This window comes from Chrysemys picta, chromosome 4 (genome assembly GCF_011386835.1).
Source record: "Chrysemys picta bellii isolate R12L10 chromosome 4, ASM1138683v2, whole genome shotgun sequence".
Lineage (NCBI taxonomy): Eukaryota > Metazoa > Chordata > Testudines > Emydidae > Chrysemys > Chrysemys picta.
In genome coordinates, this window is record NC_088794.1 from 17,059,557 (window position 1) to 17,081,478 (window position 21,922).

The following is a 21,922-nucleotide window of genomic DNA, read 5'->3' on the forward strand; positions in this document are numbered from 1 at the left end:
TTTTCTATGCGCAAGAATGTAACCACTAAGAAGTGTTGTAAACAAAGTAAGGAGAGAAATAAAAACCCCAGGAAAGTTTTCCTGGGAGGCTTTTTGCAAGAGGCTTGTAAAGCTCTCTGGCTACCAACAAACCTGGCGTTCTGTTTCCTGCGTCGTCACCACAAAAGGGAAGAAGCCAACCAAAAATGCATTCACCTTCACATAGAGGAGAAGGGTGGCTCCAAGTTTCAGACGTGGTACAATAGATCGAAGCCTCTCCACGGAGGGCGTAGCCGGGTTCACAGCTGTAGTTCACGTATGTTCCACTGGGGAAAGTTGCCAATGGCTTGGCATTGTGCTTCCCTTTGACAATGACCGGAGGTGGGGGACACCGCAACGCTAACGGGGGAGAGGGGAAGAATCCTGTTTAAGAACAGCTTAAAATAGGCTGGTCTGCAGGAAGGGGAAAAGCCCAGGATGCATGTGTTATGTCAAACCCTCCATTCCACCAGTGATGCAACACATCCAAAAAAGATTAAATATCACCTATCTAGATCCCCCCAATCTTTTCCCAATCTGCTATTTTTCTGTTCCTACAAATTTCTCTTGACTCCCTTAAGAATCCAAAATAGAATTTGTTGAGAGGGGGATGAATTTTGTTGATTTGTGTTTCCATTCACACCGTTAGGACGCTCAGTGAGACAGAGCATTGCTAGATCTCTGGCTGTCAAGAGGACAGAGCAGGATGCAGGCGATCAGCTATCACAGTGACGAGCACAGTCAAGAGATAAGAGGGTAGGTGGATATTTGTATTTTCCCCATTCACAGCTGAAAAGTGACCCCAGGATTCAAAGGACGTTTATTTTTTAGCCTCCAGGCACAACCCTACCAGATATTGATCATCTCAGTTACTCAGCGGTCAACCCTGATTCACACTTACCCTGTATGCAGACTGGAACAGGAAGATCCCAGGTTCTGTCATTTCGGCACCGAATCTGACGGTTGCCATTCAGGGTGTAGCCAGGATCACATTGAAACCTAACTATGTCCCTGGGTCTATAGACAGGACCACGTGCAGCTACTTTTCTTCCATGCTGGATTTCTGGGGTGATGCAGAGAACCTCTGAAATTGAAAAGGTGCAGAAGGCGTCAGCCTGCCCGGCAAGCAGTGCTGTTCAGTGGGTGCTTGGCACCTGTGCTCTGCATTGGCTCCCTACCAGTTTCTGGGGAGAGTTTATGGTGTTGCTCTTAACCTCTAAAATGCAAACACTTTAGTGCTAGCCTGTCTAAAACCACATTCCACAGGGTACTATACTGCTCTTCTCATGGTGAATAGAGGCCACAGATTGTTCCCTTTCAGTGACAGAGAGAGCAGGGCTGGCGGAAGAGCTCCCTGTGAGGGACCCTCAATTTGGCGCCTACTCCTTGCACTAGGCGTTAAACAGTACAGGCCTTTTGCCTTTAGGACACACACTGCAAATCTTTTCTGTTCGCTCAGCGTGTAGCAAGGGTAGAGATTGGAGGCAGAGATCTCTCTGTCTGCCTGTGTGTGTGAGGGTAGCGTGGATATTCGTTTCTAGTGTTTGTAATTCATGTCAAGTGTGCCTAGGGTTTCAGACAGACACTTTATAAAATATTTTCCTGTGGGTGTTTATCTGTTCACACGCACGTAGGAGTGCAGAGTGTGGATTCAGTGCCTTTATTTTCAAAAGCATTTATTTCACCATGTGTCTAATTAAATGGAGCATTAATTCCCTGCCATTAATTCCGTTGCACTGGTGAGCTCGTCTTTCATGTTAAATCCTGTGGTAGGAGCTTCTAGGTAACAGAACATAAACACACCTTCACACCGAGGGGGGGGAGGGCTCCACGTTCCGGATGCTGTACAATAAATAGATGCCTGCCCAGTTAGGAAGTAGCCGGGCTCACAGCTGTAATTTACAGACATTCCAGTGGTGAACACTGCCGAGGCCTGGACGCTGGGATTCCCATTGGTGATGGCTGGAGGAGAGGAACACTGCAGCACTACAGGGAGGGAAGAGAGTCTTAATTGCACAAGAGCTCATGCAGGCTCATCTATAGAAGGGAAAAGATCCTCATGCACATATTGAATCATGCCCAACACAACAGCAGTGAGGCTAATGCACACCAAGGGTAAAGCTACCTACCTCCAACCCCTCCACCTCATTCATATCCCCCCCGAATACCTATATAGCGTGATGAGTCAGTCATGTTTCTTGATACCCACAGACATGTTCCCAGCCATCTTAGTAAGGCTCCAATAGCTACTTCCACTGTATATTTTGTGTTTGCAATGGAAATGCTGCCACTTTCAGATAATTTATTGGTTGCTTGGTTGGGGCCTTCTCTAAGTTCCCTTATCTTGGGAGGGGGGTTAAGGCGACAAAGTTGACGAGGACTCAGTTCTTCAGGGATCATTTGGAGAGTGGAAAAGCCCATATACTATGGAGAGGAGCATGGGAAACACTGGGATAGCTACACAGATATTTGCATTTCCCTTTTCAGATCACAAACCAATCCCACAGTCCTTTAGGCCTCCATACTCAGCCCTGCCAGATCTTACTCAATGCAATGGGATCAAAGATAACCCACCATCAAAGCCTTAGCCCTGGTCTACACTACGAGTTTAGGTCGAATTTAGCAGCATTACATCAATTTAACCCTGCACCCATCCACACGATGAAGCCGGTCTTTTCGACTTAAAGGGCTCTTAAAATCAATTTCTGTACTCCTCCCCTGACAAAGGGATTAGCGCTGAAATCGACATCGCCGGGCCGAATTTGGGGTAGTATGGATGCAATTCGAAGGTATTGGCCTCCAGGAGCTATCCCAGAATGCTCCATTGTGACCGCTCTGGACAGCACTTTGAACTCAGATGCACTAGCCAGGTACACAAGAAAAGCCCCAGGAACTTTTGAATTTCATTTCCTGTTTGGCCAGCGTGGGGAACTCAGCAGCACTCAGCAGCACAGGTGACATGCATTCCCCCAGAATGTGTCTACGTTCCCCCTATCTTCAGGGATCTTTTTGGAGAGTGGAAAAGCCCAGATACTATGGAGAGGAGCACGGGAAACACTGGGATAGCTACACAGATATTTGCATTTCCCTTTTCGGATCTCAAACTAATCCCACAGTCCTTTTGGCCCTGTCAGATCTTACTCATCACAATGGGATCAAAGATAACCCACCATCAAAGCCTTAGTCACACTTACTTCTTTCACAGACAGGGACAGGAGGATCCCATCTACCATCATCTTGGCACTGAGTCTCGGGGCTGCCGCTCAAGGTGTAACCAGGGTCACATTCAAACACAACGATGTCTCTCGGTCTGTAGGCAGGCTGTACCCCATTTGTTCTTCCATTCTCCAGTTCTGGGCTTACGCACGTGGCTGAAAGGAAAAGCATAACAAACTCTTTAGACTCTACCACACATGTGGGATGGAATGGGCAGTTTACCCAGTGAGCCATTTCCTTTGACAAGTCTTTTACTTCACTTTCATAACTATTTCTACACTCTGACGTCCTCTTGTCACCTGTGTCAATTCTTTCAGCATGAACATTACCCAGCTGCACACACAGAAACATTCACCACTGGTACGAGTGAATGCAATGCCACTGAAGTTAAAGGAGCTCCTCTTGCCAACAGTGACTTTGGCTCGTTTGTCTCACTTGAAGTTTAGTCCCCAGCTGTGGAATTTGCTGAAATGGTGGCTTGTCTCAAAGTTCTTATGGTCTCTATTTAAATCCTTTTGCGTGTCTGACGCACCGAGCGAGGCAGAGGGAAGCAGCAAACAGAACAGAAACGCACCTTCACATTGAGGGTGGGGGTTGCTCCATGCTCCAGATGCTGTACAATTAAATGATGCCTCCCCAAAAAGGGAGAAATCAGGATCACAACGGTAATTTACAGACACCCACCACCCAGAAAAAAAATATCAGGCTCCTTTAAGCATCACAAGTTGGACAACCAAAAAATCACTGGACAATTTAGGCTCATTATTTAATGTATTACAGTGCAAACCCTAATGGCCTGTTGCTTTTCTGAATCTTTTACTCATTTGTAACAATCTTGTCTCACCCCATTATAGAAAAGAGCTTGACTGCAAGACTACTGTCAGGGGGGAAAACAAAAGTTAGTTCATAATTATTCAGCATGTGGAAACTAGAAGGTCATCATCTACCTCCAAAGGAAGAGTGAAATGTGAGTGTAGTTACTGGAAAGCCTGCTCATAACTGATAAAAATAGTGAAATTCAGCAGAGGAAGCAGAAGTACCTGCAAAAGCTGTGGTGGACCAAGAAGTTATTGAATATCATCTTCTAAATCACTTCCAGTTCCCATTTCAAGATGGGACAGACATGAGGATCCTGAGCAGAGGAAGATAAAAATGCTCTGCTTTCACCTTTAAGATACAGAAATTACCCTCAGGCAGACCCACAGCTCTTGCCAACTTGGGTCACTTCTCACAGCTGGTGCAGTTTGAGGAATCATAACTTCCAAATGCGTTGTGGGAAAGCACAAGGATTGCAGCAAACAGAAGGGACAAAGTTACTCACCTGGCATCCCCACTGCCCCCAACCTGGTTCATTTCTTATTCTCTGGGTGTGTTCCTAACCATTGGGACCGTCCACCTCTCCCCTCAAACCAGTCTGTCAAGTCTCTTGATTTGAGGTGAGCATAAGGCAGGACAGATCCAGACTGGGTTATTGTTGGAGATCCTCACAGATGAGACAAAAGGGAAACCTGTTTCTAGATGAATAATACGAACAAATCAGAGTTTTGACACTTGCCTGGTTCACAGACGGGCAAAGGTGGATCCCACGTGTCATCAGTTTGGCACTGACTCAGACTGTGACCCTTCATGGTGTAGCCGGGATCACACTCAAAGGTAACACTGTCTTTATATGAATAGACATGTCTGTCACCAGATACTCTTCTTCCATTCTGGATTTGTGGGGCTGGGCAACTAACCTCTGAAAAAGAAACGCTTTAGCTGAAACAGGGCCAGAGAGAAAGAAAAAAAATATCTCTACCCTACACAGCTCTCAAGCCTTGTTTAGGCTTTCAACATTTTCCATGTCACTTGTTGTACTAGCCTATATTACTCCTACTTGAAACTACAGATTGTTGTGGGAAATGTGGAGGCCACCCTGGGAGGAGATGGAGATACACTGGTCACAGCGTAGGTCACTTCATAGCAACTTTACAAGTATTCTCTCCTCAAAAAGTGTCCTCTGTACAATCCCCCTCACATATGCCTATAATCCTGTGAGGCTCTTGTGGGTAAAGTTCTGGCTCGGGACTTGGAGATCTGGTTTAAATTTTTGGCTGTGCCACTGACCAACTCCGTATATCACCCTGGATAACTAATCTCTGTGTGCCTCATTTCTCCCTCTCTAAAGTGGAGATCATAATTCTTCCTTCCCTCTTAATTAACATTTGTGAGGCAAGCAAATGGGCACATGTAACCACATGGACAGACAGCTGTGACCTACTTAGGTAAGCACCTAGACGGACATTTGTAATTTACTTACTCTCACAAATGGGAACTTCACCACTCCATGCAACACGCATGCCAGAAATCTCACATCGTCTGTAAGGCTGTCCAATCAACCGGTGTCTGAAGTTAGGCAGAGGGGGTTATCAGTTGTTACCTATTCCTTTGATGTTTGCGTTCTCTTGTGAAGCTCAGTTATTTGTGAAGCTCTTCTCCCCAGCCACAGCAGGTGGGGACCAACACCACCAACTACTGAGTGATAATCACAGGAGAAAAGGCTCCTTGCCAACTCAGAACTCCCCAGCCCCCTGTGGAATTAAACCATGGAACAGAATCCTATGTAGGCCCAATGAGCTGGCATTCTTTGAGCCAGGGGATCCAAAGGTCTTTCCTGTGCCCTCAAGCCCTCCTCACCACATCAGCACTATCATTCCCCACCATGGAATCACAAGCCACAGGCAAACTAGTAACAGCATTTTCTCCCAGCACTTTCTGGCAGGTTGATGCAGGAGGGGTATTATTATGCCTGATTGAGAGGGGTTTTGTTTTTCTCATGATGGATGAGATAAGTTTTTGAGGGAGTGGGCCAGGGAGACCCAGCTGGGGTCTGGCTACCTTGAGATTAATAAACTAAGTCAATCATGACTGTTGTAACCCATGCAGGAGTAACTCCCCACCCCAGCAGAGAGGTCCAAATACAAAGACACTGTCCAGCAAACCTCAGCTGAGCTGGTTGTGGAGTTCAGCAGGCAGCTGTTGTTACACGCAGTGTCTGTGCAATGGCACTTTCTGCAGTCACAGGCTCTTCCCTTTCGCCCCCACATATGACACGCTCTACAAGGGCACAAGCCAGCACTACAGCTGCAGACCTTTGTTTCTCAGACCCCGAAGCACAGTCCTAATCTTCAAAGGGAGAGGGCGAGTGACGCCCTCTTCTGTCACCGTATCCCCAGCGCTCTCACCTCGGGCACCGTCCCCAGCAGGGTTTCCCTTGGAGACACCTCATCGGTCTGGCAGGTGGGCAGTTAGTCGGTGAAAACCCTTCCACCCAACTCTGTACAGAAAGGCAGCCATTTCCAATGATTCAGAAGAAGAACTGTTCCCCTGTCAAAGCAGGGGTAAAATCCAAGAGATTCCCAGGTTTGCCCTGGTCACTTGGATCCTACTCACAGGAAACATCTGTGCTCAGCCAGCACCTTCAGGCAGTACGGAAGAGTAAACTGCTTTCAGGAGTTGGGGGAATACGAGGATATCCCTTTGTGTTCCACAGCTGCAAGCTAAGCACAAGTAGTCAGCTCAGGCAGTCTGACACTTACCCTTCTTCACACGTGAAGTTGATGGTTGACCCAAAGAGGAGATCTGATATAATAACTCTGCCGTTCTCCGGCTCTCCGGGATGACCACACAATTTCTCTGGTAGAGAACAAGGCTAGGATTAGGCTTCTCTCTTTCAATGCTACAATTATTCCCAGGGATCTGTCCCTATTTAACACACTCCACAAAGAAGGCATTTAGAAGGACCAGAATCGGCACAGCTAGAGAACTTGACTAGTTACTATTAACTATTTAAAGGCACATTAGTTGTATCCAGGCTGCAAAATGTTATTGCCATTAAGAAACAAAATCCATGAAGATATTCACTTTTACAGAACTTGAGTGCTTCTGACCACCTTCGATTCTGAAGGCATGTAATAGTGGGTGGTATCTGCGGCTGTCTGCTGTATCCAGGCCGGCAAGTATAGTTGATAGTCTTCCCAACAGGAAAGTAAGACTGATTTTTATACTCGCTCTTCAGCTCAGCAAAGCTTAACCTCGTTGGGACACCACAGCCCTCTAGGAAGAAAGGAAATACACATGAGAAAAAAGAACCATATCTACTGTACTGGTATGTACCATATCAGGTGCAGGTAGATAAAACAACAGTGTTACAAAGAAACAACTGCGGATCCGCTTTATAAATATTCTTCTAGGTGTTACGCTGGGATTAAAGCCGAGGGAAAGAGAACCTTCAGACAAAGGTGCTAATGCAACAAAATCCGTAGCTGGAGACTGAACCTAAAACAACACACACAGGGCCAAACTATTCACTGACACAAGAACCTCTATTTCCTAATCAACTAAAACAATATATGCACCTGCCCTGTTTACCTCTGGTCCTAATATCCATCCTTTGGCTGCCATACTCCCAGGATGCTAAAATGTGCCAGTTTTCAGTAGTACTGTCAGCAAAAGACTAAAGAATCACAATAGTTGCTTCTGGCCTTAAAGCATATGACTCTATAAGTGCAGCAATGCCCAACGGAATTAATATCCACATACAGCACCATCTATCAAAGGACCCAAGCCCTTCACAAACTTTGATACAACAGCCCATTGACTCAAGATACTTAAGTTATCTCTTACTCTCATTTAGCGGCTGAGGCTATAGGACGAGCACACCTCACCGATGGCAGACGTGGGAACATAAATAACCACTCATCACACTGCCTCCACCATGAGCGCTGTCTTCTCATTGCATCTAGCAGTTTGTACACACCCAGAGTACCACCCTGTGAGCTTTCAGACTGTTCTGATGAACGCATTCACTGCCACTTCCTTCATTTACATTTTCAAATTCAATTGTCCCATAAGGATATATTTGCATTTATAATAACAGCAAGTTTCTGGGTTTACGCCATTAGTTAAACCACTGCAACATCTATGTGTGGACATGCCCAAGAGTCTGCGTAGGAGTTTGTCTATAGGGTCATTTCTTTTGCAGAACCTTTAACTTCATTTTCATTAGTATGTCTACACTATTCCATCTTCCTGCTGACACTTCTATAAATCCTTTCAACTGTAATCTTGTCCGGCAGCGCTCAGGGAGCCGTGCTCTCTGCCGGCATCAGTGCGCAAGTTCCACTGAAGTCAACTGAGCTTCTTGTGCCAGCAGTGATTATAGCCCTGTATGTCCCCCTGGGGGATCTATTCCCAGCTGTGAATTTTGTTACATTAGCTGGTATGTCTGAACATTCTTTCTCTTGCTTTAAATCCTGTTGAGTGACTGACATACCTACAGCCAAAGGGAAGAAGCCAACCGAAAATGCATTCACCTTCACATAGAGGAGAAGGGTGGCTCCAAGTTCCAGATGTGGTACAATAGATCGTAGCCTCTCCCCGGAGGGTGTAGCCGGGTTCACAGCTGTAGCTCACATATGTTCCACTGTTGAAAGTTGCCAATGGCTTGGCATTGTGTTTCCCTTTGACAACGACCGGAGGTGGGGGACACGGCAACGCTAACGGGGGAGAGTGGAAGAAGAATATTTCAGTGAAAATCTGAATCCTGTTTAAAATAGGCTGGTCTGCAGGAGGGGGAAAGCCCAGGATGCATGTGTTATGGTAAACCCTCCATTCCACCATTGATGCAACACATCAAAAAAGATTAAATATCACCTATCTAGATCCCCCTTCACCCGCAAACTCAGATTTTCCCAATCTGCTACTTTTCTGTTCCTACAAATTTTCCTTGATTGCCTTAAGAATCCAAAATAGAATTTGTTGAGAGGGGGATGAGTTTTGTTGATTTGTGTTTCCATTCACACCGTTAGGGTGCCCAGTGAGACAGAGCATTGCCAGATCTCTGTCTGTCAGGAGGGCAGGGCAGGATGCAGGCGATCAGCTATCACAGTGATGAGCACAGTCAAGAGATTAGGGGATGGGCGGATATTTGTATGTTCCCCGTTCACAGCTGAAAAGTGACCCCAGGATTCAAAGGATGTTTATTTTTTAGCCTCCAGGCACAACCCTACCAGATATTGATCATCTCAGTTACCCTGCAGTCAGCCTAGATTCACACTTACCCTGTATGCAGGTTGGAACAGGAAGATCCCAGGTTCTATCATCTCGGCACTGAATCTGACGGCTGCCATTCAGGGTGTAGCCAGGATCACATTCAAACCTAACTGTGTCCCTGGGTCTATAGACAGGTCCACGTCCAGCTACTTTTCTTCCATGCTGGATTTCTGGGGTGATGCAGAGAACCTCTGAAATTGAAAAGGTGCAGAAGACGTCAGCCTGCCCGGCAAGTGGGGCTGTTCAGTGGGCGCTTGGTACCTGTGCTGTGGACTGGCTGGGGAGAGTTGATGGTGTTGCTTTTAACCTCTAAAATACAAACTCTTTAGTGCTAGCCTGCCTAAAACCACATCTCACGGGTACCATACTGCTCCTCTCGTGGTGAATAGAGGCCCCAGATGGTTCCCTCTCAGTGACAGAGAGAGCAGGGCTGGTGGGAGAGCTCCCCGTGAGGGGCCCTCATTTTGGTGCTTTGGTCTTAAACAGTACTGGCCTGTTGGCTTTTGGGGGACACATTTTCCACTTCACTCAGCGTGTAGCAAAGGTGGGGATAGCGTGTCTGTCTGTGAATGTGAGGGGAGTGTGGAGATTAGCTGCTAGTGTTTCTAATTTATGTTAAGGGTACCCAGGGTATCAGACAAGTGCAGCTTTTTAATATTTCACGAATGTGGGGTGTGTGTGTGCATAGGAGTGCAGAGTTTGCATACAGCACATTTCTTTTCAAAAGCATTTATTTCACCCGGTCTCTAATTAAATGGAGCGTTAATTCCCTGCTGTTAAATTTGTTGCACTGGTGACCTTGTCTTTTGAGTTAAATCATGTGGTAGGAGCTTCTTCCTCTTAGTTCTAGGTAACAGAACATAAACGCACCTTCACACCTAGGAGGGGGAGGGCTCCACATTCCGGATGCCATACAATAAATAGATGCCTGCCCAGTTAGGGAGTAGCCGGGCTCACAGCTGTAATTTACAGACGTTCCAGTGGTGAACACTGCCAAGTCCCAGCCGCTGGGCTTCCCGTTGGCAATGGCTGGAGGAGAGGGACACTGCAACACTGCAGGGAGGGAAGAGAGTCTTAACTGAAGCAGAGCTCATACAGGCTGATCTCCAGAAAGGAAAAAATCCACATGCTTGTGTTGAGTCGTGCCCAATGCAACAGCAGTGAGGCAAATGCACAGCAGGGGTAAAGTTACCTACCTCCATCCAGTCACATCCCACCAAATACCCATAAAGCATGATGACTCGGTCATGCTTCTTGTAACCCTCAGACATTTTGCCAGCTGCCTTAGTAGGGGAGCAAGGGCTATTTCCACTGTATATTTTGTGTTTACATTGGAAATGCTGCTACTTTGGGACTATTTCTTGGTTGGTAGGGGCCATCCATACGTTCCCTTAACTTGGGAGGGGGGTTAAGTCAGCAAAGCTGACCAGGACTCAGTTCTTCAGGAATATTTTTGGAGAGTAGAAAAGCCCAGATATTATGGAGAGGAGCACGGGAAACACTGGGATAGCTACACAGATATTTGCATTCTCCTTTTCAGATCTGAAACTAATCCCACAGTCCTTTTGACCTAAATACTCAGCCCTGCCAGATCTTACTCATCACAATGGGATCAAAGATAACCCACCATCAAAGCCTTAGTCACACTTACTTCTTTCACAGACAGGGACAGGAGGATCCCATCTACCATCATTTTGGCACTGAGTCTCGGAGCTGCCGCTCAAGGTGTAACCAGGGTCGCATTCAAACACAACAATGTCTCTGGGTCTGTAGGCAGGCTGTAGTACCCCATTTGTTCTGCCATTCTCCACTTCTGGGCTCATGCACGTCACTGAAAGGGAAAGCATAACAAACCCTTTAGACTCTAACGCACGTGTGGGGTGGAATGGACTGAGCCATTTCCTTTGATAAGTCTTTTACTGTACTTCAATATCATAACTATTTCTACACTCTGACGTCCTCTTGTCACCTGTGTCAATTCTTTCAGCATGAACATTACCCAGCTGCACTCGCAGAATCATAATTCATGGTACGAGTGGATGCAAAGCCACTGAAGTTAAAGGAGCTCCTCTTGCCAGCAGTGACTTTGGTCCATGTGTCTCACTGGAAGTTTAGTCCCCAGCTGTGTAATTTGCTGAATTGGTGTCTTGTCTCAAAGTTCTTGTGGTCTCAATTTAAATTCTCATGTATGTCTGACACACCGAGCGAGGCAAAGGGACGCCGCAAACAGAACAGAAACGCACCTTCACATTGAGGGTGCAGGTTGCTCTAAGCTCCAGATGCTGTACAATGAAGTGATGCCTCCCCAAAAAGGGAGTAGTCAGGGGAGAGTTCTGCTGATTTGTGTTTCCATTCACACCTTTAGGACGCTCAGTGAGACAGAGCATTGCCAGATCTCTGTCTGTCAGGAGGGCAGGGCAGGATGCAGGTGATCAGCTATCACAGTGATGAGCACAGTGAAGAGATCAGGGGGTGGGTGGATATTTGTATGTTCCCCATTCACAGCTGAAAAGTGACCCCAGGATTCAAAGAATGTTTATTTTTTTGCCTCTAGAGGCACATCCCTACCAGATATTGATCATCTCAGTTACCCTGCAGTCAACTCTGATTCACACTTACCCTGTATGCAGACTGGAACAGGAGGATCCCAGGTTCCTTCATCTCGGCACTGAATCTGACGGCTGCCATTCAGGGTGTAGCCAGGATCACATTCAAACCTAACCGTATCCCTGGGTCTATAGACAGATCCACGTCCAGCTACTTTTCTTCCATGTTGGATTTCTGGGGCAATGCAGAGAACCTCTGAAATTGAAAAGGTGCAGGAGGCGTCAGAATGCACTGGCAAGCAGTGCTGTTCAGTGGGCGCTTGGCACCTGTGCTCTGGACTGGATGGGGAGAGATTATGGTGTTGCTTTTAACCTCTATAATGCAGTGTCATAAACATTCAGCTAAGGGTAGTATAAACTCCCTCTTTATCCTGTAAAGGGTTAAGAAGCTCAGATAATCTGGTTGGCACCTGACTAAAAGGACCAATAAGGGGAGAAGATACTTTCAAATCTGTGGGGTAAGGTTTTTGTTTGTGTCTTTTGTTTTGTTCTCTCAACGTCAGCAAAGGAACCAGGGCAGGGTAAATACATCTCCCTAAACCATATCTGGACTAAAGCATCTAGTATTGCAGAAATAGTAAGTAATAGCAAAGAAATGCATTAGATTATCTTTTGTTTTAGCTTGTGAATTTTCCCTGTGCTAAGAGGGAGGTTTATCCGTGTTTTTGTAACTTTAAACTTTTGCCTAGAGGGGAAATCTTCTGTGTTTGGAATCTTTTTGTTACCCTGAAATGTTATCTTCCATCCTGATTTTACAGAGGTGATTCTTTTATCTTTTTTTTTAAATAAATTTCTTTTAAGAACCTGATTGTTTTTCAGTGTCCTAAAGACCCAGGGAGTTCGATCTATGCTCACTTTGTAACCAAATTGTTAGGATATTATTCTCAAGCCTCCCCAGGAAAGGGGGTGTAGGCGTTTGGGGGGATATTTTGGGGGGAGGTAGGGCTCCAAGTGGCCCTCCCTGAATGTTTATTTAAATCACTTGGTGGTGGCAGCGATCAAGGACAAGGTGGAACTTGTGCCTTGAGAAAGTTTTAACCTTAGTTGGTAAAAATAAGCTTAGGGGGCTTTTCATGTGGGTTCCCACATCTGTACCCCAGAGTTCAGAGTGGGGAAGGAACCCTGACATGGGGATACATGTGGATGCAAAGCCACTGAAGTTAAAGGAGCTCTTTTTGCCAGCAGTGACTTTGATCTGTGTGTTTGACTGGAGGTTTAGTCCATAGCTATGAAATTTGCTGAATTGGTGGCTGTCTCAAAGTTCTCATGGTCTCAGTTTAAATCCTCGTGTGTGTCTGACACACCAAGCGAGGCAAAGGGAAGCCACAAACAGAACAGAAACGCATCTTCACACTGAGGGAGGAGGCAGTTCCAAGCTCCAGATAACGTACGGTGAGGTCATGCCTCCCCAAAAAGGGAGGAGCCAGAATCACAACGGTAATTTACAGACACTCATCACCCAGAAAAAAATATCAGGCTCCTTTAAAGCATCTCAAGTTGGGCAACCAAAAATCACTGGACAATTTAGGCTCACTATTCAGTGTGTTACATTGAAGTCCTAACCGCCTATTGCTTTTCTGACTCTTTTACTGATTTGTAACAATCTCATCCCCACCCCATTATAGAAAAGAGCTTGACTGAAAGATCAGTGTGATGGGGGAAAACAAAAAATGGTTCCATGATTATTCCACATACAGGAACTAGAGGGTCATATCCCACATGCAAAGGAAGAGTGAAAAGCCTGTGTAGTCACTGAAAGGACTGCTCAAAATTGATAAAAATAGTGAAATTCATCTAGAAGTTCTTGCAAAAGCTGTGGTGGACCAAGAAGTTACTGAATATCATCTTCTAAATCACTTCCAGTTCCCATTTCAAGATGGGACAGACACGAGGATCCTGAGCAGAGGAAGATAAAAGTGCTCTGCTTTCACCTTTAAGTAGAGATAAGAAATTCCCCTCAGGCAGACCCATGGATCTTGCCAACTGGGGTCACTTCTCGCAGCTGGTGCAGTTTGAGGAATCCTGACCCCCAACACATTGTGGGAAAGCACAAGGATTGCAGCACACAGAAGGGACAAAGTTACTCACCCGGCATCCCCACTGCTCTCAGAGCCCTGCCAGCACTGCCCCCAACCTGGTTCATTTCTTATTCTCTAGGTTTGTTACTATGTATTGGGACCGTCCACCTCTCCCCTCAAACCAATCTGTGAAGTCTCTTGATTTGAGGTGAGCAGCGGGCAGGACAGATCCAGCCTGGATTAGCCAAAGCATGAGCCCCAGAGCCCTGGGCGGGGTAGCAAAAGCCCAAGAGCTTCAGCTCCAGGTAGGGGGCCTGTGACCTGAGCCGAGCCACCCAGGGCTGAAGCCCTTGGGCTTCGGCCACGGGCGGTGGGACTCAGGATTTGGCTTCATCTCCAGGCAGAGGGTCTCGGACTTCGGCTTCGATCTCTGTTACTCAGGAAACAGACTTGATTCACGCTTACCCTCTGTGCAGGCTGGAACAGGAGGATCCCAGGTTCCTTCATCTCGACACTGAATCTGATGGCTGCCATTCAGGGTGTAGCCAGGATCACATTCAAATGTGACTGTATCCCTGGGTCTATAGACAGGTCCACGTCCAGCTACTTTTCTTCCATGTTGGATTTCTGGGACGATGCAGAGAACCTCTGAAATTGAAAAGGTGCAGAAGGAGTCAGCTTGCACTGTCAAGCTGTGCTGTTCAGTGGGCGCTTGGCACCTGTGCTGTGGACTGGCTGGGAAGAGTTTATGGTGTTGATTTTGACCTCTAAAATGCAAACACTTTAGTGCTAGCCTGCCTAAAACCACATCCCACGGGTACCATACTGCTCCTCTCGTGGTGAATAGAGGCCCCAGATGGTTCCCTCTCAGTGACAGTGAGAGCAGGGCTGGCGGGAGAGCACCCTGTGAGGGGCCCTCAGTTTGGCCCCTTGTTTTAAACAGTACTGGCCTGTTGGCCTTCGGAGACACACTATACTCTTCACTCAGTGTGTAGCAACGGTGGGCATAGCGTGTCTGTCTGTGAGTGTGAGGGGAGCGTGGCGATTAGTTGCTAGTGTCCTAATTTATGTTAAGAGTGCCCAGGGTATCAGTCAGGGTTTCAGTCTAATGTGGGGTGTGTGTGTGCATAGGAGTGCAGAGTTTGCATACAGCACATTTATTTTCAAAAGCATTTATTTCTCTAATTAAATGGAGATTTAATTCCCTGCTATTATATTTGTTGCACTGGTGACCTTGTCTTCTGAGTAAAATCCTGTGGTAGGAGCTTCTTCCTCTTAGTTCTAGGTAACAGAACATAAACGCACCTTCACACTGAGGAGGGGGAGGGCTCCACGTTCCGGATGCCGTACAATAAATAGATGCCTGCCCAGTTAGGGCGTAGCCGGGCTCACAGCTGTAATTTACAGACATTCCACTGGTGAACACTGCCGAGACCTGGACGCTGGGCTTCCCGTTGGCGATGGCTGGAGGAGAGGGACACTGCAGCACTGCAGGGAGGGAAGAGAGTCTTCACTGAAGCAGAGCTCATACAGGCTGATCTCCAGAAGGGAAAAGATCCACATGATTGTGTTGAGTCGTGCCCAATGCAACAGCAGTGAGGCAAATACACATCGGGGGTAAAGTTACCGACCTCCATCCAGTCACATCCCCCCATATACCTATAAAGCACGATGACTCAGTCATGCTTCTTGTAACCCTCAGACGTTTTCCCAGCCACCTTAGTAAGGGTCCAAGGGCTATTTCCACTGTATATTTTGTGTTTACATTGGAAATGCTGCCACTTTGGGACTATTTCTTGGTTGGTAGGGGCCATCCGTAAGTTCCCTTAACTTGGGAGGGGGGTTAAGTCGGCAAAGCTGACCAGGACTCAGTTCTTCTTGGATCTTTTGGAGAGTGGAAAAGCCCAGGTACTATGGAGAGGAGCACGGGAAACACTGGGATAGCTACACAGATATTTGCATTTCCCTTTTCAGATCTCAAACTAATCCCACAGTCCTTTTGGCCCTGCCAGATCTTATTCATCACAATGGGATCAAAGATAACCCACCATCAAAGCCTTAGTCACACTTACTTCTTTCACAGACAGGGACAGGAGGATCCCATCTACCATCATCTTGGCACTGAGTGTCGGGGCTGCCGCTCAAGGTGTAACCAGGGTCACATTCAAACACAACAATGTCTCTGGGTCTGTAGGCAGGCTGTATCCCATTTGTTCTTCCATTCTCCACTTCTGGGCTCACGCACGTCACTGAAAGGGAAAGCATAACAAACCCTTTAGACTCTACGGTATGTGTGGGATGGAATGGACTGAGCCATTTCCTTTGATAAGTCTTTTACTGTACTTCAGTTTCATAACTATTTCTACACTCTGACGTCCTCTTGTCACCTGTGTCAATTCTTTCACTATGAACATTACCCAGCTGCACTCGCAGAATCATAATTCATGGTACGAGTGGATGCAAAGCCACTGAAGTTAAAGGAGCTCCTCTTGCCAGCAGTGACTTTGGCCCATGTGTCTCACTGGAAGTTTAGTCCCCAGCTGTCTAATTTGCTGAATTGGTGGCTTATTTCAAAGTTCTTGTGGTCTCAATTTAAATCCTTCTGTGTGTGTGTCTGACACACCGAGCGAGGCAAAGGGAAGCAGCAAACAGAACAGAAATGCACCTTCACATTGGGGGTGCAGGTTGCTCTAAGCTCCAGATGCTGTACAATGAAGTGATGCCTCCCCAAAAAGGGAGTAGTCAGGGGAGAGTTCTGCTGATTTGTGTTTCCATTCACAGCTTTAGGACGCTCCGTGAGACAGAGCATTGCCAGATCTCTGTCTGTCAGGAGAGTAGGGCAGGATGCAGGGGATCAGCTATCACAGTGACGAGCACAGTCAAGAGATCAGGGGGTAGGTGGATATTTGTATGTTCCCCATTCACAGCTGAAAAGTGACCCCAGGATTCAAAGAATGTTTATTTTTTAGCCTCCAGGCACAACCCTACCAGATATTGATCATCTCAGTTACCCTGCAGTCAGCCTAGATTCACACTTACCCTGTGTGCAGACTGGAACCGGAGGATCCCAGGTTCCTTCATCTTGGCACTGAATCTGATGGCTGCCATTCAGGGTGTAGCCAGGATCACATTCAAACCTAACTGTGTCCCTGGGTCTATAGACAGGTCCACGTCCAGCTACTTTTCTTCCATTCTGTATTTCTGGGGCGATGCAGAGAACCTCTGAAATTGAAAAGGTGCAGAAGGAGTCAGCATGCACCGGCAAGCAGTGCTGTTCAGTGGGCGCTTGGTACCTGTGCTCTGAACTGGCTCCCTACTAGTTTCTGGGGCAGGGGTGAAAGTAACTTTCAGGACTTACCAGTACTGTCGGAGTCCTGGCGGGGGCGTGGCCTCATCCAGAAGAGGCGTGGCCTTAACCAGAGGAGGCTGGGCCTCTCAAGATTTAAAGGCCCTGGGGCACCGGCTGTGGCTGGGAGCCCTTGGGGCTCAGGGGCAAATTAAAGGGCCTGGGGCTCCGGCCGCCGTGGAGCTCCGGGCCCTTTAAATCTGCATCGCAGCTCCGGTGGCCGGAGCTGCAGGAGGGATTTAAAGGGCTGTGGGCTCCCCGCAGGGCCAGGCGCTCCGGGCCCTTTAAATTCTGGCCCCAGCCCAGCCGCCGGAGCTGCGGGGTCGATTTAAAGGGCTTGGGGCTTCCCGCAGGCGGGGGAGCTCTGGGCCTTTTGAATCCCCGCCGAAGCCTGGCTGCTGTCGATTTAAAGGGCCCAGAGCTCCCGCCACTGCGGGGAGCCCCGAGCCTTGCCGGGCTGCCAGGGCCACCCGGGGGGGTGGGCAAGTGGAACAATTTGCCCCAGCCCCGGGCCCGAGTGGGGCTCCCACGAGAATATAGTATTCTACAGTATATAGAAGGGGCTCCCAAAATTGCTTTTTTAATGGAAGGGGCCCCCAAAATTGCTTTGCTCAAGGCCCCCTGAATCCTCTGGGAAGTCCTGCAGGCTGGGGTTGGGATTTAAAGTGCCCGGAGCTGAGCCCTTTAAATCCCAGCCCCAGCCTGGCCGCTGGAGCTACTGGTGGGATTTAAAGGGCTCTGGGCTCCCCGCAGCCACGGGGAGCCCAGAGCCCTTTAAATCCCCGCCGCGGAAGCCGGTGCAGTCCGGCACAGTGTACTGCCTCTTGCCAGTATGCCGTACTGGACCGTACCGGCTTACTTTCACCTCTGTTCTGGGAAGAGTTAATGGTGTTGCTTTTAACCTTTAAAATGCAAACACTTTAGTGCTAGCCTGCCTAAAACCACATCCCACGGGTACCATACTGCTCCTCTCGTGGTGAATAGAGGCCCCAGATGGTTCCCTCTCAGTGAGAGAGAGCAGAGCTGGTGGGAGAGCTCCCTGTGAGGGGCCCTGAGTTTAGCGCCTTGGTCTTAAACAGTATTGGCCTGTTGGCCTTTGGGGGACACACTTTACTCTTCACTCAGCGTGTAGCAAGGGTGGGGACAGCGTGTCTGTCTGTGAGTGTGAGGGGAGCGTGGAGATTAGCTGCTAGTGTTTCTAATTTATGTTAAGGGTACCCAGGGTATCAGACAAGTGCAGCTTTTTAATATTTCACGAATGTGGTGTGTGTGTGTGCATAGGAGTGCAGAGTTTGCATACAGCACATTTATTTTCAAAAGCATTTATTTCACCCGGTCTCTAATTAAATGGAGCGTTAATTCCCTGCTGTTAAATTTGTTGAACCAGTGACCTTGTCTTTTGAGTTAAATTCTGTGGTAGGAGCTTCTTCCTCTTAGTTCTAGGTAACAGAACATAAACGCACCTTTACACCGAGGAGGGGGGGGGCTCCATATTCCGGATGCCGTACAATAAATAGATGCCTGCCCAGTTAGGGCGTAGCCGGGCTCACAGCTGTAATTTACAGACGTTCCAGTGGTGAACACTGCCGAGGCCTGGACGCTGGGCTTCCCATTGGCGATGGCTGGAGGAGAGGGACACTGCGGCACTGCAGGGAGGAAAGAGAGTCTTCATTGAAGCAGAGCTGATACAGGCTGATCTCCAGAAGCAAAAAGATCCACATGCTTTTGTTGAGTCGTGCCCAATGCAACAGCAGTGAGGCAAATATACATCAGGGGTAAAGTTACTGACCTCCATCCATTCAAATCCCCCCAAACACCTATAAAGCACGATGACTCAGTCATGCTTCTTGTAACCCTCAGACATTTCCCCAGCTACCTTTAGTAAGGGTCCATGGGCTATTTCCACTGTATATTTTGTGTTTACACTGGAAATGCTGCCACTTTGGGACTATTTCTTGGTTGGTAGGGGCCATCCATACATTCCCTTAACTTGGGAGGGGGTTAAGTCAGCAAAGCTGACCAGGACTCAGTTCTTCGGGGATCTTTTTGGAGAGTGGAAAAGCCAAGGTACTACGGAGAGGAGCACGGGAAACACTGGGATAGCTACACAGATATTTGCATTTCCCTTTTCAGATCTCAAACTAATCCCACAGTCCTTTTGACCCTGCCAGATCTTACTCATCACAATGGGATCAAAGATAACCCACCATCAAAGCCTTAGTCACACTTACTTCTTTCACAGACAGGGACAGGAGGATCCCATCTACCATCATCTTGGCACTGAGTCTCGTGGCTGCCGCTCAAGGTGTAACCAGGGTCGCATTCAAACACAACAATGTCTCTGGGTCTGTAGGCAGGCTGTACCCCATTTGTTCTTCCATTCTCCACTTCTGGGCTCACGCACGTCACTGAAAGGGAAAGCATAACAAACCCTTTAGACTCTAATGCACGTGTGGGATGGAATGGACTGAGCCATTTCCTTTGATAAGTCTTTTACTGTACTTCAATTTCATAACTATTTCTACACTCTGACGTCCTCTTGTCATTTTTATCAATTCTTTCAGCATGAACATTACCCAGCTGCACGCGCAGAACCATTCACCACTGGTACATGTGGATGCAAAGCCACTGAAGTTAAAGGAGCTCCTCTTGCCAGCAGTGACTTTGGCCAGTGTGTCTTGCTAGAAGTTTAGTCCCCAGCTGTGGAATTTGCTGAAATGGAGGTTCGTCTCAAAGTTCTCATGGTGTCAATTTAAATCCTTGTGTGTGTCTGACACACGGAGCGAGGCAAAGGGAAGCAGCAAACAGAACAGAAACGCACCTTCACATTGAGGGTGGGGGTTGCTCTAAGCTCCAGATGCTGTACAATGAAGTGATGCCTCCCCAAAAAGGGAGTAGTCGGGGGAGAGTTCTACTGATTTGTGATTCCAATCACACCGTTAGGACGCTCAGTGAGACAGAGCATTGCCAGATCTCTGTCTGTCAGGAGGGCAGGGCAGGATGCAGGTGATCAGCTATCACAGTGATGAGCCCAGTCAAGAGATTAGGGGATGGGCGGATATTTGTATGTTCCCCATTCACAGCTGAAAAGTGACCCCAGGATTCAAAGTATGTTTATTTTTTAGCCTCCAGGCACAACCCTACCAGATATTGATCATCTCAGTTACCCTGCAGTCAGCCTAGATTCACACTTACCCTGTATGCAGACTGGAACAGGAAGATCCCAGGTTCCTTCATCTTGGCACTGAATCTGATGGCTGCCATTCAGGGTGTAGCCAGGATCACATTCAAACCTAACTATGTCCCTGGGTCTATAGACAGGTCCACGTCCAGCTACTTTTCTTCCATTCTCAATTTCTGGGGCGATGCAGAGAACCTCTGAAATTGGAAAGGTGCAGAAGGAGTCAGAATGCATCGGCAAGGGGTGATGTTCAGTGGGCGCTTGGCACCTGTACTCTGCACTGACTCCCTACCAGTTTCTGGGGAGAGTTGATGGTGTTGCTTTTAACCTCTAAAATGTAAACACTTTAGTGCTAGCCTACCTAAAACCACATCTCACGGGTACCATACTGCTCCTCTTGTGGTGAATAGAGGCCCCAGATGGTTCCCTCTCAGTGTGAGAGAGCAGAGCTGGTGGGACTGCTCCCTGTGAGGGGCCCTCAGTTTAGCGCCTTGGTCTTAAACAGTATTGGCCTGTTGGCCTTTGGGGGACACACTTTACTCTTCACTCAGCATGTAGCAAGGGTGGGGACAGCGTGTCTGTCTGTGAGTGTGAGGGGAGCGTGGAGATTAGCTGCTACTGTTTCTAATTTATGTTAAGGGTACCCAGGGTATCAGACAAGTGCAGCTTTTTAATATTTCACGAATGTGGTGTGTGTGTGCATAGGAGTGCAGAGTTTGCATACAGCACATTTATTTTCAAAAGCATTTATTTCACCCTGTCTCTAATTAAATGGAGCGTTAATTCCCTGCTGTTAAATTTGTTGAACCAGTGACCTTGTCTTTTGAGTTAAATTCTGTGGTAGGAGCTTCTTCCTCTTAGTTCCAGGTAACAGAACATAAACGCACCTTTACACCGAGGAGGGGGAGGGCTCCATATTCCGGATGCCGTACAATAAATAGATGCCTGCCCAGTTAGGGCGTAGCCGGGCTCACAGCTGTAATTTACAGACGTTCCAGTGGTGAACACTACTGAGGCCTGGATGCTGGGCTTCCCATTGGCGATGGCTGGAGGAGAGGGACACTGCGGCACTGCAGAGAGGGAAGAGAGTTTTCACTGAAGCAGAGCTGATACAGGCTGATCTCCAGAAGCAAAAAGACCCACATGCTTGTGTTGAGCCATGCCCAACGCAACAGCAGTGAGGCAAATACACATCGGGGGTAAAGTTACCGACCTCCATCCGGTCACATCCCACCAAATACCTATAAAGCACAATGACTCAGTCATGATTCTTGTAGCCCCCAGACATTTTCCCAATCGCCTTAGTAAGGGTCCATGGGCTATTTTCACTGTGTATTTTGTGTTTACATTGGAAATGCTGCCACTTTGTGGCCATTTCTTGGTTGGTAGGGGCCATCCGTAAGTTCCCTTAACTTGGGAGGGGGGTTAAGTCGGCAAAGCTGAC

General features: G+C 47.6%; 1 protein-coding gene across 1 annotated transcript in view; it reads right to left on the reverse strand.

Moving 5' to 3' along the window:
- The window catches only part of LOC101934772 (complement receptor type 1-like), a 48,718-nt gene that overhangs the window by 11,875 nt on the left and 14,921 nt on the right, over positions 1-21,922 (reverse strand). Inside the window, exons 13-33 of the mRNA XM_065591016.1 lie at positions 21,366-21,548; positions 20,493-20,675; positions 19,529-19,705; positions 18,761-18,943; positions 16,991-17,173; positions 16,024-16,200; positions 15,257-15,439; positions 14,417-14,599; positions 11,947-12,129; positions 10,979-11,158; positions 10,198-10,380; positions 9,336-9,518; positions 8,589-8,771; positions 7,138-7,329; positions 6,813-6,909; positions 5,534-5,619; positions 4,790-4,972; positions 3,213-3,389; positions 1,822-2,004; positions 920-1,102; positions 196-378 (exon numbers count right to left, since the gene is read on the reverse strand). Of these exons, the coding sequence (XP_065447088.1) occupies positions 196-378; positions 920-1,102; positions 1,822-2,004; positions 3,213-3,389; positions 4,790-4,972; positions 5,534-5,619; positions 6,813-6,909; positions 7,138-7,329; positions 8,589-8,771; positions 9,336-9,518; positions 10,198-10,380; positions 10,979-11,158; positions 11,947-12,129; positions 14,417-14,599; positions 15,257-15,439; positions 16,024-16,200; positions 16,991-17,173; positions 18,761-18,943; positions 19,529-19,705; positions 20,493-20,675; positions 21,366-21,548 (3,648 nt within the window). The remainder of the gene's footprint in view (positions 1-195; positions 379-919; positions 1,103-1,821; positions 2,005-3,212; positions 3,390-4,789; positions 4,973-5,533; positions 5,620-6,812; positions 6,910-7,137; positions 7,330-8,588; positions 8,772-9,335; positions 9,519-10,197; positions 10,381-10,978; positions 11,159-11,946; positions 12,130-14,416; positions 14,600-15,256; positions 15,440-16,023; positions 16,201-16,990; positions 17,174-18,760; positions 18,944-19,528; positions 19,706-20,492; positions 20,676-21,365; positions 21,549-21,922) is intronic.